Raw genomic sequence first — 18,502 nt, forward strand, 5'->3', positions numbered from 1 at the left:
ACATGCTAGTGCATGTGTAATAATGTGTGTTTGTTCATCAGATGTGAAGTCAGACAGCGATGATGACAGGGCTCCAGTGTTCTCATCATATTCCAGCAGTTCTGCTTTTGACAAACCTCCAGCTAAAAAAGGTACCTGACCGCCAATGAGTAATCATGTTTAAAAGTCAACATGTGTCCTTTATATGTGTTCTTCATGTTATTGTGAACAATTCATCGGTGCATGTTATTCCAAAGAAAAAAAGTTTGTCCTAGCAATATTTCATCAAAATGTAATAACTTATGGATTGATTGCATTTTCTGAAATGAAGTCATGTCCTCTGAAATAATTTCACAATTCACAAAACCACTGTCATGGCACAACCACTTTTCACAAGCCAGTCAGTTCCTGATGGAGGAAATCTGGTCTCGCCCAGCATTTTTTTTTTCTTGAACATTCTGTTTCAGTCTTTAAATAAACAGATATTTGTGACCCTGGACCACAACACCAGTCATAAGGGTCAATTTTTCCAAAATTGAGATTTATACATCATCTGAAAGCTGAATAAATAAGCTTTCCATTGATGGTATGGTTTGTTAGGATCGGACAATATTTGGTCGAGATACATCTATTTGAAAATCTGTAATCTGAGGGTGCAAAAAAATCAAAATATTGATAAAATCGCCTTTAAAGTTGTCCAAATGAAGTTCTTAGCAATGCATATTACTAATCAAACATTAAGTTTTGATATATTTACAGTAGGACATTTACAAAATATCTTCATGGAACATGATCTTTACTTAATGTCCTAATGATTTTTGGCATTCAAAAGAAAATCTATTATTCTGACCCATACAATGTTTCTTTGGCTATTGCTACAAATATACCCCAGCGACTTAAGACTGGTTTTGTGGTCTACAGAAATCTTTACTAGCATGTGTGTACAGTGGACATGTAGCTCACCAGCTCAGATCTTAGCAATCTTAATGAGTAAATGTGAATTGGTCATTTCCAGTCTGTTGAAATCGTGTTGTTGTGTTACTCCAGCTAAGAAACCTGCAGACACAGCACCTAAACAGAAGAAAGCTCCAGTAAAAGCCAAGAAGTCTGAAACAGCTCTCTGGGACTCGGACTCAGACACAGGCACTAAAAAATCACCAGCAGCACCAAAAGGAGGCGGGAAAGGCCGAGGCAAGAAGAGGAAGCAGTCGAGCTCAGAGGAGGATGAGTATAGCCCTGTGAAGAAGACTGGAAAGACTGCCACCAGCAGGGTGAGGGATATATTCTCTACTGAAAATCCTGCAAGCTATGTCTGTGTAATGCAGATGCTATAATGCATTTCAAATAGTTTGTGTACATTTTTATTATAAGGGTAACATTAATTTATTAAATTAATATTTGCTTTTAAATTATTTTGATTAAAAAATAATTACAACACACTATTCGATTTTCAATTCTTGAAGTTCCCCACATCCTTTGGCTAGTGTTACAGTATAGAATTACACTATCTTTGCACAGCTCACCAACTCGGTGAAGTCTGACTGATGATGGTCTGCATGTTGTTGAGTGGCTGTAATTATTCATTTTATTACTTAATTTGTGAAAAAGCAGGCCATAGCTCAGGATAGTATTAGTTACAATGGCTTTTCATGTGAATAAAGTATTAAAAGTAGACCCATGTGAACTATAAGAGCATGCATTGCATGACTAGTTTGTTTTTTATCAGAGCATTTTCCATACTTTAAACTGCAAAGTAGTCAAAAAGTCTTCACTTGTAATAACTATAATAATGAACATGTGGATGAAGTTTTTGTCCTGCAGAGGGCGCCAGCGGTCAGTCGATTGTTATACTGTACAGTAGTGATGGGAGAAACGAATCATTTCGAAGCTTCGAATCAATTGAACCAATTGCCTCGCGAAATGATTCACTCTTTCGAAGCGCTCGAAACACCACACGCTGGTGACACCTGCTGGTCAAAACTGTGTAAATGCAACAAATACTCAGACCAAAACATGCATAAAACAGCTTTTACAAACCCAATGAAAACACTTTCTTGAAAGTATAATATATTAAATGCAATAAAAATAATAAAATACCATTAAAAATGAAGTGTTTGTATAACAGGCCTATGCGTCTTTAAAATAATTATTAATTTGCAAGGGCTTGTTTTGTTTGTTTTATGGCGAGCTTGTCTAAACAGGCCAGTAAGAGACTATTAACTACTACTCATCCTTTTAATTACACAAATGTCTCATTAAAAATGTATACAAATTGATCAAACTGATCCGAGATGATCAGTGGTTCGCTGCTGCGGGGCGATCTCAGTGAACTCGCATGATTCACGGGTTCACAGAGATCGCCCCCCCCCCCCCCCGGGGCAATTTTAAAATGGGTTTCCGGGGGTTCCCCCCCCCCCCCCCAGGCGAACTATTACAATTTTGAAACGTATCGAAACAGTTATAACGAACGAAGCCTTGTTTACTGAAATCACGTGACTTTGGCATTTTGATACTCGCTCCGAACCACTGTTTCGAAACAATTGATTCGCAAAGGTTTCGAAGCTTCATATATTATATTCAGTACAATATTAATTGAATCCAGGCTTGGGCTCAAAACAGTATCAAAATAACAGCAGTACCACAATATTTTCTAAACTGTGGGACTGTGATGCACATTGGTAAATGTGTTTGCACACTGTTTTTTTAATTCTGGAGCTTGCAGGTGCCCATGAGGAGAAGTGCAGTGTCTTACAATGTTGTGTGTGTGTGTTGGCATGTAGAAACCAAAGAAGGCAGTGTCTGAAGATGAAGATGATGACGATGCAGGCATGAACAGCTTCAGCCGTCTGGACTCGGGCAGAGATCGATCTGGTCGAGCCAAGAAAGAAGTCAAATACTTTGCAGAATCTGATAATGACGATGATTATGATATGTTTGACTAGAAAGCGTGCACACACACACACACACCAGAAGAATGCTTGTTGAAGAACAGGTTCACTGTCCTCTGCCCAGCAGAATTTTGTACATTTTACCCTCCATTTTATTTTCTCTTCACTTGTGATGTTGAATTCTTTCTACTGTGTAGCTGTTTTACTCTTTTCATTATTATTATTGCTATTATTATTATTGGTATTATGATACATTGACAATGTTGTTTTTTATTGAATTGTATTTGTCCTGAGCAGCTTTTAGAAATTTAGACTGCTGTGCTTTAGCACATTTTAATGGTTCAGCATTAGAGATGATTTACCTTTTTGAGACGACTTGAAAATAAACATGAAATGTAAATTATTTGTTGTTCTCCTAAACATTTTTCAGTGTTTCAGTGCTATTGGGTTCAAGACAAGTTCAGCTCTACGTGAAATGCTTTTTATTACCACACACACAGATAGTAAGGAACTTAGAATGGAGGTACAGACTCAATTATACATGTTAATAATGATCAAATCTGAATTGTGTAATGTTTGTGAAGATCAACTCCAATCAAGTGTAAGAGCCACAACTGATGCAAGGACACAAGAGGACGATTTACATGGATAATACCGTAGTGACGCATTTAATAAATAGTTGATATGCATAGGAATGTTCTGCAAGGAAGCAAAAACAATGCTTAACACAAAGCAAATTTTTTTTTTTTGAGAAAATTTTAACAAAAACAGCCTATACATTTCTACTGTATAAAATGTCTAAACCTTGAACATTTCTCTGAGAGGTGACTGCATCTTCAAACTCGCACTGGGCCATTTATATACAGTGACCATCCAAATACCTTCCCCAAACATTTTAAAATAAATACATTTTTATTGTTTTGCCAGAAGGGTTCATGTAAAGGCAAGGCCAAACATGAACAAAAGCATTGTTAATGTCCAAACAAGACAGAAGCAAAACAGAGGAATTTACAAATGGTTACAAACACTCCTGGTTCTGAGAAAAATATTGTTGAATTGTCATTATACAAACTCCTCGGGTCCACAGGTTTTAAAAAAACAATCAGATGATTTCATGCTTCAAGATGATTTCAAGAGCTGCTACTTTTCATTTGTTTATTCCTAATTGTTGAAGGAATGTTCCATTAAGAGGATGAATTAGGGCTGGTTTGGAGTTACATTAACTGCCAGTTAACTGGCCTTCATTGAAAATCTTGCCGATTTGAAAATTTCCCATCTGAAATGTGTGTAGTATATGTTGGTTTTAATGTTTCTGCTCTTTTACAGGGTTCAGAACTCATGTAAGCTCATAAAGAGCTCTAAACGCAATCAAATCGGATGATAATTGACCTATAATTGCATCGCTTATTTCTCTATACAAAAGCCAGAAAAACAAATGCATTAAAAACTGTATCGGCATACAATATGACAACAGCGAAATTATGTTTCCTATTATTAAAGGATAGAAAATAACAAGCATACGGTTGCATCTCTGCCATGACACATGACAAGCATCGAACAAGATCACATTCAGCATAAAGCATTATTGAACAATCCAGATGAGAAGGCCGGACCCTCTGCGATCGAACCGGTCCATGCGAGGTAATTTTAACAAAGAATAACAAGACACATTTGATAACCCTTGTTTCCGAATGAGATTTTTAAAAACAAGATTTAAACTTGGATTCTGAAAATCTCTCATGACATAGTTATGCTAGATATATTCTAACTCAATCAAACACAACGTCAACTAGATCAGTAAAAATCAGTTTTTTTTCTCTGTGTAACAAAGCATAATGTTTACATAATTCAAAGTATACAGCTTTCATAGCTTACAGTTTAATGAGTGCGAATTGTAGACGTGTGAGGGAATTGTGGGTGGCGTGGGTTTTTATAAAGACATTCATGAGCTGCTTCATTTGTTAACTTCAAAGACACATGCTGCTCCAACAAAAACAAAGCACTTTCCCTCAGGGTTTTTAAGATAAAAGGCATAGCACAACAACATTCGTGCTTTCTAATCTACATGTGATGAGGTACAAAAAAAAAAAAAGAAATGAAAGAAAATAAAGATAAATACTGCATATCATCTAGAATTTGTCATTCCTTATTCACATTCAGATGAGTGTCTCCCTTATGATATGTTTTCAGAGCAGATGCGTAGTGAGACATTATGAGGAGGTGCATGTGTTCGCATAAAACGGTCAGTTCACTCACAAATGAAAATTCTGTCATCATTTACCTTTTTGAGACTTAAATGATAAATCTTGTCATTCCAAAACTATACGCTACTGATTCAGCAGAATGTTGATTCTGAAAATGGTCTTGAACTGACATGAGGACAAGTAAATAGCATAAAGAAAATAAAGATAAATACTGCATATCATCTAGAATTTGTCATTCCTTATTCACATTCAGATGAGTGAGTCTCCCTTATGATATGTTTTCAGAGCAGATGCGTAGTGAGACATTATGAGGAGGTGCATGTGTTCGCATAAAACGGTCAGTTCACTCACAAATGAAAATTCTGTCATCATTTATCTTTTTGAGACTTAAATGATAAATCTTGTCATTCCAAAACTATACGCTACTGATTCAGCAGAATGTTGATTCTGAAAATGGTCTTGAACTGACATGAGGACAAGTAAATAGCAGATTTTTCATTTTTTGGTGAACTATCCCTTTAAGTTAAAAAGTAAACAAAGGCTTACAGTGACCCTTTCTGACCCTGCGGGAGTCAATTATTAGATATGTTTACAGTTTAGTTCCAAGTTAGAATTGACAAAATTACACAAAATTATCCACACATACAAGGAACATAAATGTAAAATAAGGACAGCAATTCATGAAAAATAATATGACAGTAACATCTGTCTCCTGTACTCTCAGGAGGGCAGTTTATAAGTGCAATGAGAGTTTAAAAACTAAAACGTCTTTATGCAGACAAACTGCTTTACAAGCAGACAAACAGCCGGCATCTGAAACCTTTATATTTCACTTTCTAAGAAACATAGCACTGAATTTGACCATTAATCAGCCAAAGACAGTGTCCCGTTGTAAAGACGGTAATCCAGCGACACTTGTGTTTCAGTAAGAGGTATTATACAAACTCAGGATCAGTTTAAATGAAGCTCTCCAGAGAACAGAGCTACAGCTTACTGATCAGAGCTGAAGGCCATCATATCACCCTGTCTGAGAAAAAAAAATTGTTTCACTCAAACAAAAATAATAATAGGGGAAAAAAAATATGTACACAAAAACAAGGTTCCCTAATGAGTGCACACAGAGTTGAATGTACAATGTGCTCACTGCAGCACAACTGGCTTGTCAGTCGCATTGTAAAGAATTGCAAAGTCCCATTGAGTTACTGCAAAAAAGACACTTATGCAAAGGAGATTGATTCAGAGCCAAGTGACCAGAATCATCAATGCGCGTTTGCGTGAACCAGTCTCTGCCATTCCCATTGATCTCAAAACACACTCACATATCAGCATATGATGACTATCAATTTCACCCAGATGGGACAGTTTTACTGCTTAAAACTCTGTTCAAATGAAAGGTTTGTTGTTTTTACTCTTCCTCATGTCATTTAAACCTGTATGACTTTATGTCCTTAAAGGAGATATGAAGAAAGTTCTTGTTGCTCTGTTCCATGCGCTGAACAGGGACTGAGGCTGCATGTAAAAGATCACCATAAATGTAGCACAGAAGTAGTCCATATGACTTGTGTGCTATTTTCCAAGTCTTCTGATGGATTATGATAGCTTTGTGATAGAACCTGGCTGAAAATAGAGTGCTGCAGGGTTGGTGTAATTTTGTAAGCCAACTTTGTAAGACAAGTAAGCATTACCAAGTGAGCATTACCCTGACAAAAAAGCCAATAGGATTTTTCCACTGGCTTCTTTTGGATTATTGCAGAAAAAAAGCATGTTTGGTTTTCATGCTTAATATTTTATCAAAATAATTTTCACAAATGAATAAATACAATCGCCTCAAGTCCTTACATAATCAGACTATCACCGTCACCACCCCTGAGCTTGATGTGATGTTTCTAGTCCCACTAACCACTTGTTACTAACCGTCTTTCTAAAGACATGCAAAAGCCTACAATAATCACAAGAGGTGTTACTGATATATTTCATGCTGTGTAATATAACGTGAAAATATCTTGAGCTTATTGCAGACATTTAAATCTTTTTAACCCACTCAAAAAACAAACAAAAAAAACCCACTGATTTTGGGATCATGAAACCAGAAGTGCTCAAAATGGAACCAGTTAGAATTCCAAAATGCTAACTAGTTTTTTTCGTCTGCAGCACTCTGTTAGCATAAAACCCTTGCTACACTGGTGTCTGTGTCTGTTCCTAATACAAAGCTACTGTATAATGCCCAAAGACATGGAATACAGTGCATTCGTTGATCGGACTGCTTACTGATGCTACGATACTTTAATAGTGTTTATATGTATGCTCAGCTGTCAAACTTTATTTGGAGCTTGACAACTAAGCATACAGTTTTAGAGCAACATGAGGGTGAGTATGACAGAGAGCGGTTAAATTCAATTACTAAAGATTTCTTCCATATGAAGGCCTGAAATCATGATTATTGATAGAGTGCACTATTAGTGTGTATATATGAGTTTACCAGACCCTACATAGACAAGTGAACATAGAGATTGATTTATAAAAATCTGAATTGAGACAGCTTTAAATATACAAACCAATGTAAAATATTAGAGTTCCATACTGTCTATATGCAAAAACATTCTATATAAGTGTATTTTAAAGGACTTCAGCTCTTTTTTAAATGAGCATGTTAGACAATGTAAAAAGCACCAACAAATGCACCATAGAAACACACAATGAAATGTACAATTAATGCATCAGGTTGAATGAGAGAGAAAGTGTGGAAATCAATGAATAAAAAGTAACAGCTTATCATGCACATGAAGAATCCATACAGGAGACCTGAGGAGCTTCACATCTGTCACAGGTGGGCATCTGATTCAGGGTGTGTGTGTGATTCAGTCCTATGATACTGTAGGACTTGATTATTTCAAGATGTTTTGATTATACACCAGCCGTAATCTGTTCTTAAAGCAGGAAATGGGCAGAAATCAACCAGAAGTCAACACACTGGAGAGATCGGCCTCCAGTCTACCAGTACTGTCTGAGGGTTCATGTTCTAGGGCTCCTCGCTGGAGGAAGTGGCCCCGTCTGTGGGCTCCAGGGAGGGGGCCGAGGCCTTGGGCTCCATGGAGCTGCTGCTGTTTTTGCCCGAGCCGCTCCGCTCTGAGGAGCTCTGTCCGTCCTGACCCTCTGAGTTCTCCAGCATCTCCTGGATGAGGGGAGGCATTGATCCAGGGATCTCCATCTTCAGAGAGATCACTCGCTCTGCACCTGCAGGAAACACTCACTGTGAGCTCCATCTGTTTTGCTCTAGGTACCTCTTGTGCCTCTTTTTTAAAAAAAATTAGAATATCATTCTCTAACATGTATTTACATGAGCATGTTAGACAATGTAAAAAGCACCAACAAATGCACCATAGAAACACACAATGAAATGTACAATTAATGCATCAGGTTGAATGAGAGAGAAAGTGTGGAAATCAATTAATAAAAAGTAACAGCTTATCATGCACATGAAGAATCCATACAGGAGACCTGAGGAGCTTCACATCTGTCACAGGTGGGCATCTGATTCAGGGTGTGTGTGTGATTCAGTCCTATGATACTGTAGGACTTGATATTTCAAGATGTTTTGATTATACACCAGCCGTAATCTGTTCTTAAAGCAGGAAATGGGCAGAAATCAACCAGAAGTCAACACACTGGAGAGATCGGCCTCCAGTCTACCAGTACTGTCTGAGGGTTCATGTTCTAGGGCTCCTCGCTGGAGGAAGTGGCCCCGTCTGTGGGCTCCAGGGAGGGGGCCGAGGCCTTGGGCTCCATGGAGCTGCTGCTGTTTTTGCCCGAGCCGCTCCGCTCTGAGGAGCTCTGTCCGTCCTGACCCTCTGAGTTCTCCAGCATCTCCTGGATGAGGGGAGGCATTGATCCAGGGATCTCCATCTTCAGAGAGATCACTCGCTCTGCACCTGCAGGAAACACTCACTGTGAGCTCCATCTGTTTTGCTCTAGGTACCTCTTGTGCCTCTTTTTAAAAAAAAATTAGAATATCATTCTCTAACATGTATTTACGTGAAATCCCTGCACTTTGTGTTCAACCCTGTTTTGCGGGGATATTTTAATACTAGTTTAAAAAATGATAGCCTCGTTGGCATCTGTTTGACTTCTACTTGCTGTCTCATTTGAGAAAAAAACATTACATTCCAAAGCAAGAAAGAAATTACAATAAGTAATAAGGAAGGAGCTTTGGAAGGAATAATGCTAAATTTTATAATGGCTACTATTCTGAAATTAATTATCCTCATTCCTCAATGACGTATACGTTTATGGCTCTGGAGGGCAAAGATTTTGAAATGAAACAGCTTCTCAAAGTCTTTATCGTTAATTAATTATGTTTATGCTTACATGGGCTTCAACTAATAATAATTATAATTATAAAAGAATGATAAAATAATAACTGTCACTGAAAAAAAATAAAATTTTTAGCACAAAGAAAAGGCTTTTCAACTTTGATATATTTTAAATGTAACAGGGTTAGCACAAAATAGATTGGAAATATAACTGCTATTGCTACTGGATAATATTTTTTTATTATAAAAAATATTACCCATAATAATTTTAATTATTATATTGTTGCAAGTAAAAAAAATTAGAATATCATTCTCTAACATGTATTTACGTGAAATCCCTGCACTTTGTGTTCAACCCTGTTTTGCGGGGATATTTTAATACTGGTTTAAAAAATGATAGCCTCGTTGGCATCTGTTTGACTTCTACTTGCTGTCTCATTTGAGAAAAAAACATTACATTCCAAAGCAAGAAAGAAATTACAATAAGTAATAAGGAAGGAGCTTTGGAAGGAATAATGCTAAATTTTATAATGGCTACTATTCTGAAATTAATTATCCTCATTCCTCAATGACGTATACGTTTATGGCTCTGGAGGGCAAAGATTTTGAAATGAAACAGCTTCTCAAAGTCTTTATCGTTAATTAATTATGTTTATGCTTACATGGGCTTCAACTAATAATAATTATAATTATAAAAGAATGATAAAATAATAACTGTCACTGAAAAAAAATAAAATTTTTAGCACAAAGAAAAGGCTTTTCAACTTTGATATATTTTAAATGTAACAGGGTTAGCACAAAATAGATTGGAAATATAACTGCTATTGCTACTGGATAATATTTTTTTATTATAAAAAATATTACCCATAATAATTTTAATTATTATATTGTTGCAAGGCACTCCAAAGCGTATATGTAAATAAACTGCAAACTAACTGTGAAATGACTGAAATTATATAGTGCTTTAGAAACCGTTAGAAAAGTTAGTGCGTTAGAAACAACTGTTTAGGACTGGGATTCAGAATTAGACATTTACCTCAATTTTAATCAGCCATTTACCCATATTTTATAAAACGCATCTAAAGATATGAGGTATGCTGTTCCCCTAATGTCTATGCCAGTTATGGTACTTTGAAAGTTCAGCATCACTGAAAATCCTGAAGTTTCTCTAGTACGCCCCAGTGTTGACCTATATGAAGAATCAGCGTTCATGCTGACCTTTAGCACTGATGCTGCGCAGGTCTGTGATCTTCATCAGGGTCTTGGGGAACATGTGTGGTTTGCTGGGTCTGCGCTTTCGCACGTAGATTTTCAGAGCCTCTAGCAGGGGTTCCTGGAGCTGGTCTACTTTTGAAGGCTCTTCCAAATCCTGACGATCTAGAGAGACAGCCAGAGATGCAGCATATGATCAGAGACATTATAAATTAATACGATATCACAAACAGTCCATCCCTCAGAGTGCTGTTGAACAGAATATGAACCCTCTAAATGTGCCGTGCTCAATGATGAAGTAACTCCCACGACCACAGGAGGGCAGTGTTATCACTCGCACGGAAGTCACTGGATGCATTCACATTCTGCACTAGTTCTAGTATTTGTAATGCAGTATATAAGATATTCAATAAACAGTATTTCTCGCAAACTAAGTAGTAGGTTATCTGGGTTTTCCCGAACTACAATGACATTAGAAGTTAAACCTTGTGCTGTTGCATCTAAACTAAAATGTGTCATTTTTAAGTCTATGACCAATGCAGCAAAAAAAAAAAACCCTCTGTAAATGTCACTTGTGTTTTTCCACTCATTCTAGCTGACAAATGTTTGTACTAGTGCAGGGCTATCCAAACTCAGTTCTGTAGGGCCACTGTCCTGCAAATTTTAGCTCCAACGTGCCTCAAAACAACTGCCTGGATGTTTCTATTATGCATAGTAAGACCTTGATTAATGGGTTCTGGTGTGTTTAAATGAGGTTGGAGCTAAATTCTACAGGACAGTGGCCCTCCAGGAGCAGGATTGGACACCTGTACTAGTGCTTCTAATGCAGGGGTTGGCAACCTATGGCATGTGTACTAACAGTCCTGACAAACTGTTTGTGCAACCAAGGTGCATTATGAGTTGCTGAAAGCAGACTGCAGATCAAGGCAGGAGAGCCATGCATCCAGTGTGAATCACAAAAATTAAGCTAGTTTTGCAGCAGTTGCCCTGTGAGATTTAGTGATTGACAGCTCAGTCTGTTCTACCATATTTGTTGCTCTTAAAGCAACTGCATGTACGTTTTTTCCCCTTGAAATTTCAGTTTCAAAATAATTCTGATGACACATTGACGTCTAATAAGGCTTCTGTTCTGGGACAATGTAAGTTTCCACAAAAAGGGCGGTTTGCCGCATGGCAGCAACAAATGCACGTGTACAGCTATCTACTGTAATTATGGCAGAGATATGTTTACAACAGTAAATTCCACCAACTTAAGTCATAAAAGTCACATAAATACTTATCCCCTATCAGCCAGTCACTGTGGGCATAGTCAGTAAGCTTGTTGGCATTATACATAGCAACAAGCTCAACCCCTTTCTCTTAGCTTAAGATTTCTCCCCATTATAGTATAAGTTGTTCTCAGCTTTGTGAACAACTTTTAGAAGGAAACTCTTACCTAAGAACTTTTACTGCTATTTAGGAGAACTCTTAGTGGTGAGAAAAAATGTTTTGTGAATACAGTCCCTGTTATTCAATGATTAAAACCTGAAAACAAACAAACTTTAAGGATTTTGGCACAGTGGGAGCACAGTGATTAACTGTAAAAATTAAAAACGGCACATGATGACAAAAAGGTTGCCAACCCCTGTTCTAGTGAGTGTGCAGGTGTGCATCACCTCCGGAGATGAGGCAGATGGCAGACAGCAGTCCCGTCTCTGTGTCGTCCATCTCGATGGGCAGGAGCTGTTTGGCGAAGGTGAACACCAGGTCTGTCAGCGGGCCGAAGCCAGCGTTGTGCATCTGTGTGCGGTTCAGCGTGAGACCATCAGAGAACGTCATTGTGTCCTGGTCGGGGGTGTAACGTGTGCAGATACGCAGTATCTAGAGAGTAAGCATCAAATCACTGTAACAATGGACCAATGAATTCAGACTGCCTATTATAGAACAGCTTCACTTCTCTGTATGACATGCCTGCCAAATAATTTGGAGGAAACTGACCCAAGATGAGCATCACCTTTCTGAGACACTGGAAGCTGAAAGTGTATGCAATTGAGTATAAGAGACTGAAATGTTTGTGATGAAAAGCAATGGCCGCTGGAAAAAAAAAATCACAAATGAGATCTCGGCAGGGCAAAATGGTAATACACATCTCTGTATTTTTTACATAGTCTTTTCATAAGGCACACCGTAGGTAAATTACATTTTGGAGACTTTGCAGCAGCCCAAAGTTCAACAAACTCTTTGCAATGCAGTTTGGAGCTGTTGGAAACGGGAGATCTGTAGTGCTTTCACTTTTCCTGTTTGTGGCATATTTTTTGGATTATTTGTCAATTAATCAATTAATTAGATATAAGTCTAATTGTATTTTCTGTATTTTATTTAAACAAATATCATGCCAAATCTTGTGCTCCAAACAATATTCAAATGGGAAGCATTTGCATAGGAATCTGTATTTTGGTGGCTAATAGCCAATGGTATGCTGCTTGCATGTTGCGTGGCATAAATGGAAATTTTCAATTTTTTACGTCTACTCACTGCAGAAATCTGGACCAAAACAAAAAAATAGTCAGATGAAGATGCTGATGCCATGCTTCGGACCTACATTTATGTCCGGAGGACATACATCCAAATTTTATTTAATTTATTTTAGAACATATAATGCTTATTCATTTATTTTCAATGAGATTTACTAAATATAAAGTGCATCTTCCATTGTGTATTTAACTACAATCATGCCCAACAGATGTCTGTTTTAAAGCAATGGGTGAGTAATTCACTTCTTGATTTGCTTTATAAAAATTACTTTGATTGCTCTAATCAATATTTATATGGTGCATTACTTTCAACGTGTTTATTACTTTATTAAGTTTAGTGTGGCAAAACCAGGCACAGGGCAGCCTTACAAGTAATTCATGACAACCTCACGTAGTCTCAAAAATTTCAAAAGTCTGTAAAAGTCAACTATCTGATAATCAATTCAAACAACTGACTTTTTATTTTTCATAAGGAATTGTACGAGAAACACTTGACAAAGATGATAGTTATAGGAAACATAACTGTGAACTCCATAAAATCACCTCAGCTGTGAAAAAACAACACCCGAGCAATACAATTTACTTCTGCGTGTGTGTATATGTATAATAAGAGTGTATATGGTGTGTGTGTGCGTATGATTCTACAGCACAAACTGTGGCTTGCTGACAGTGATTGGTGGTACTGTCAAGAAGATGAAACAGAATAAAACATGACTGCTGCTGACAGCATCTCTCTATACACTACACACACACACTCACTCACAGAGGCGCGTTTGATCCTCCTCCTCAAACTCAACACAAACGGTGAGCTGCTATCACAGGACACACACTCTGACCTTTGGAGCTGGAAATGGTGTGTGTCTTAGAGAAAGACAGACAGACAGACAGCAAAGTATAAGACTTTACTGTCTTTAAAAGTGTCATACTATATAAGTTTGTTTTTCACTGATGTTCACTATATAATATCAGTCAGGGTTTTATGCACCAAAAAACAGCAATACTTTTGTCATTCAAAACAATTTCTACACTCTTTCCACATATAGGGCTTCATTTATGAAACAATTTATACAGATATTTGTTCTGTGTGTTTCATTTCCTCGATTACTACATGGCTACTTATTAAATAAATAAATAAAAAGGAAATGAAATATTTAGTTTGAATTATGTACAGTATGTTGTTGTATAGGAGTTGTAATGTATGTGTTGAGATAAAGATAGCGTGAATGATAACTGCAGTGTGTAAGAGCAGTATGTTTTCCTTGTACATAAAACACATATTTCAAAGAATAAAGAAAATCCTGTTTTCCATGACACATGTGGGGACTAATTGTATGTGTTAGATGAAGGTATTTCACTCAGTTGTTGGTCTATTTTCTCTCTCTCTCGTTGTCTCTATCATCTTCTCCACACCGAGTGTCGACCGCTCTCTTTCTGTCTCATTACTGCAGTAAAGACAACTCAGCTCTCACACAAACAACAAACAAAGAAATGTCTGGAACTCTACACAGAAAACACAAAGTACAGTGTAACCATGGCAGTTTACTGAGAAAACAAGCGCTTCAGGTTATTACAGGACAAAACACGAGAAGATGTGAAACTTTAGACGTCAGTGGCTGACCTACTGAAACACTACATCAACAAACCTATGAGAAGCAAATGATCTGAGCTCAAACTGTACGATTCATTAATGAATTAACCTCATGGAAAACAATTAATTCATCAAACAGACTGACATCACTAATTCATTCAAACTAAACTTAAAACCAGTGTTGGGCTAGTTACTCAAAGAATGTAATATATTACTCATTACTAGTTACTCTTTTCAAAAGTAATATTGTTACTTTACTTATTACTTTCTGGCAACAGTAATTAGTTACACTACTAGTTACATTACTTTTTCTTCACGCCCCACTTAAGTTGTAACTGTGTATCTTCCACATAAAATGCTTCTAGAATATTACTAACAACATATTTCTGACTCCACATTGGATCGCAGTCAGAAGTTATTACAAACACTCAATACTGATTGATAGCGACATTCAAGTAGAAGTGTTGTATTAATCTCATTAATTGTCACGTGTAGCTTGAAGCTAATTGTAATTTCTCCGTTATCCATATATGATTATATTTCCTTATGTATTTTATCAAATCACACAAGTTTGTAAGAAACGGTTTAGTTTTCCAAAAATTTTTTTCATTATAGTAATATAATGTAGTACCACATACCACATGATCAGAGGGATGTGGGTGGGATGTAATGCCAGAGTAAAGTAAAGCCACAGTTTACCACAAGAACTGAGAATGTTTTTTTTCCCCGCATAAAATTCAAGGCATTAATGTTTACCTACAAAACCACCACTGGCTCTGCACCCCTTTACCTAAATTCATTACTTCAGAGTTATGTGCCCTCTAGAAGCTTGCATTCTGCAAGTGAACATCGCTTTATTGTGCCATCCCAAAGAAGCACAAAATCACTTTCACTGACTTTTTCGTTAAATGTTCCCTCCTGGTGGAATGACCTGCCCAACTCAATCCGAGCAGCTGAGTCCTTAGCCATCTTCAAGAATCGACTAAAACCCATCTCTTCCAACTTTATTTGACCTTCTAACTCTAGCACTCTCTATTCTAATTCTATTCTTTATAATAAATAAAAAAACTTGCCCCTTTTAGACTTGCACTCTATTTATTTACTAACTGCTTTTTTTCTTCTTCAAAAAAAAAAAAACTAACCAACACTAGCTCATGTGATCTTTTTGTATTCTATCTATTTGTTTTCTTTTTATTTATTATACAATAAACAAAAGCAAAAAAGGCCTCTAACACTAGCTTGCTCTATTCTTTTTCTATTCTATCCGTTTTCTTTTGTTGATTTTGATTGCTTCCATTGTCCTCATTTGTAAATCGCTTTGGATAAAAGCGTCTGCTAAATGACTAAATGTAAATGTAATGTAAATGTAAGAATGGTTCATCCTCTAACTTGTAAAATATTCCTTAGATCAGTCAAATTTTTCCCACTGCAACCCACTATATTCAATAGGAGTCATCCATATAGAGATACATCCAAACTTTAATTGAGGATAGTAAGAATGTGAGGGATATGGCTTTGGATGCGACTAGCTTAGTGAGTCCCGTACATTGTTTGTTTCCGGTTGCAGAGCCGATTGGGTGACTGTGAGGCGGCATAGTCGTGGGACAAAATACAGCTCTTCCATTCCGATCAAAACATTAACAGGTTCTCCCCACTCAGTGACTCACCCACTGAGAAACCTGATGAAAGTGCCCTAGTTACTGGTGATTCTATGGTACAGAATGTGAAAATAGGGACACTCTGGCCCCCTACCTGCTTACCGTGGTGACGAGATACATAGCAGACTGTCGTCATTAAATGGCTGGATGCCTAAGTGATGCCAGCAGAATAACATAGGTTTCATAGACAATTGGACGAGTTTTTGGGGCAGACCTGACCTGTTGAAAAGAGATGGTCTTCATCCCTCCTGGGCAGTCAAATTTTTCCCACTGCAACCCACTATATTCAATAGGAGTCATCCATATAGAGATACATCCAAACTTTAATTGAGGATAGTAAGAATGTGAGGGATATGGCTTTGGATGCGACTAGCTTAGTGAGTCCCGTACATTGTTTGTTTCCGGTTGCAGAGCCGATTGGGTGACTGTGAGGCAGCATAGTCGTGGGACAAAATACAGCTCTTCCGTTCCGATCAAAACATTAACAGGTTCTCCCCACTCAGTGACTCACCCACTGAGAAACCTGATGAAAGTGCCCTAGTTACTGGTGATTCTATGGTACAGAATGTGAAAATAGGGATACTCTGGCCCCCTACCTGCTTACCGTGGTGACGAGATACATAGCAGACTGTCGTCATTAAATGGCTGGATGCCTAAGTGATGCCAGCAGAATAACATAGGTTTCATAGACAATTGGACGAGTTTTTGGGGCAGACCTGACCTGTTGAAAAGAGATGGTCTTCATCCCTCCTGGGGTTGTGTCGCTCTTCTCTCTAGAAATATACTGTCGCACACTCACACAAACTCACTCACACTGTCACACACATACAAACTCACACTGTCGCACACACACAAACTCACACTGTCACTCACACTGTCACACACTCACACTGTCGCACACTTACAAACTCACACTGTCACTCACACTGTCACACACTCACACTGTCGCACACTTACAAACTCACACTGTCACTCACACTGTCACACACTCACACTGTCGCACACTTACAAACTCACACTGTCACTCACACTGTCACACACTCACACTGTCGCACACTTACAAACTCACACTGTCACTCACACTGTCACACACTCACACTGTCGCACACTTACAAACCACGCACGCGCACACACACACACACACACACACACACACACACACACACACAAACTCACTCACACACACTCCTGAGCGGTGTCAGCACGCTTCCTTCGCGCGTCTGCTGTAAATGTTCTCTGCAGTGAATGTCGATGAGGTAAAGTGTGTGTGTCTGAATGAAAAGGCGCTTTTGTTGCGTGTTGATCGTGTTTCTCACCTGCTTTTGTAGGAACTCGACATGTTTGACTGCCACAGTCACGCGCTGCCGGAAAAACAGCCCCGCCGGAAACAGCGACGCGCACATTAGTTCCGCCCAACAGAACACAACACCCCCCACCAGACTGTCAGCGTTACCTTTCTTTGAGAAGAACTCACAGCTGTATTTTCTGGCTGCGATGATCTTGTGGGGGATTTTTCCCAGTAACTCCATAATCAGAGCGATGTGGTCTGACCCCCGGACGGACACACACACACACACACACAGACAAAACACAACACACACACACACACACACACACACAACAACACACAAAACACAACACACCACACCACAACACACAACACAACACTACAAACAAGACAATACACAACACAACACACACACACACACAACAACACACAGAACACAACACACACAGCACAACACACAACACAGAAGACTAAACGCAACACAGAACACACCACACAACTGTCACGACCGGCTCAAAGCTGTAACAAATGAAAGGAGGACATGCTGTTGGTAAGGTTGCAACAAATTATTTATTAACAAAAGAAAGGAAAATAACTGCCATTTCTGTTTGACACAGATGTCAGACAGAACAAGTCTCACAACTCATAACAAAATCCAAATAAACATTCCAAACCAAACACAAAGCAACCAGGAGCAGACCAGAGTAGACCAATCCACAAATGGGTGCAGCGATCCACAAATACACAGCGAGCGATCCACAAATGGGTGCAGCGATCTACAAATGCACAGCGAGCGATCCACAAATGCACAGCGAGCGATCCACAAATGCACAGCGAGCGATCCACAAATGGGTGCAGCGAT

The 18,502-nt window shown here is 38.2% G+C and overlaps 2 protein-coding genes across 4 annotated transcripts in view; one reads left to right on the forward strand and one right to left on the reverse strand.

Annotated features, from left to right (window-relative positions):
* The window catches only part of LOC107563214 (DNA topoisomerase 2-beta-like), a 73,514-nt gene extending 55,741 nt beyond the window's left edge, over positions 1–17,773 (forward strand). For 2 of the 3 annotated variants that reach the window (XM_016248026.1, XM_016248028.1), the window contains exons 33-35: positions 42–131; positions 1,027–1,250; positions 2,760–3,264. In XM_016248026.1, coding sequence (XP_016103512.1) covers positions 42–131; positions 1,027–1,250; positions 2,760–2,921 — 476 coding nt within the window. In that variant the 3' untranslated portion in view covers positions 2,922–3,264. Of the gene's footprint in view, positions 1–41; positions 132–1,026; positions 1,251–2,759; positions 3,265–14,695; positions 14,701–17,475 lie in introns of those variants that run through there. The other variant, XM_016248027.1, reaches the window with a different exon arrangement.
* LOC107563215 (retinoic acid receptor beta-like) overlaps positions 8,546–18,502 on the reverse strand; it is a 105,417-nt gene continuing 95,460 nt past the window's right edge. Inside the window, exons 6-8 of the mRNA XM_016248029.1 lie at positions 12,249–12,453; positions 10,600–10,758; positions 8,546–9,000 (exon numbers count right to left, since the gene is read on the reverse strand). Coding sequence (XP_016103515.1) covers positions 8,786–9,000; positions 10,600–10,758; positions 12,249–12,453 — 579 coding nt within the window. The 3' untranslated portion in view covers positions 8,546–8,785. The remainder of the gene's footprint in view (positions 9,001–10,599; positions 10,759–12,248; positions 12,454–18,502) is intronic.

The sequence above is a fragment of the Sinocyclocheilus grahami genome, unplaced genomic scaffold, assembly GCF_001515645.1.
Source record: "Sinocyclocheilus grahami isolate Dianchi unplaced genomic scaffold, SAMN03320097.WGS_v1.1 scaffold862.1, whole genome shotgun sequence".
NCBI lineage: Eukaryota > Metazoa > Chordata > Actinopteri > Cypriniformes > Cyprinidae > Sinocyclocheilus > Sinocyclocheilus grahami.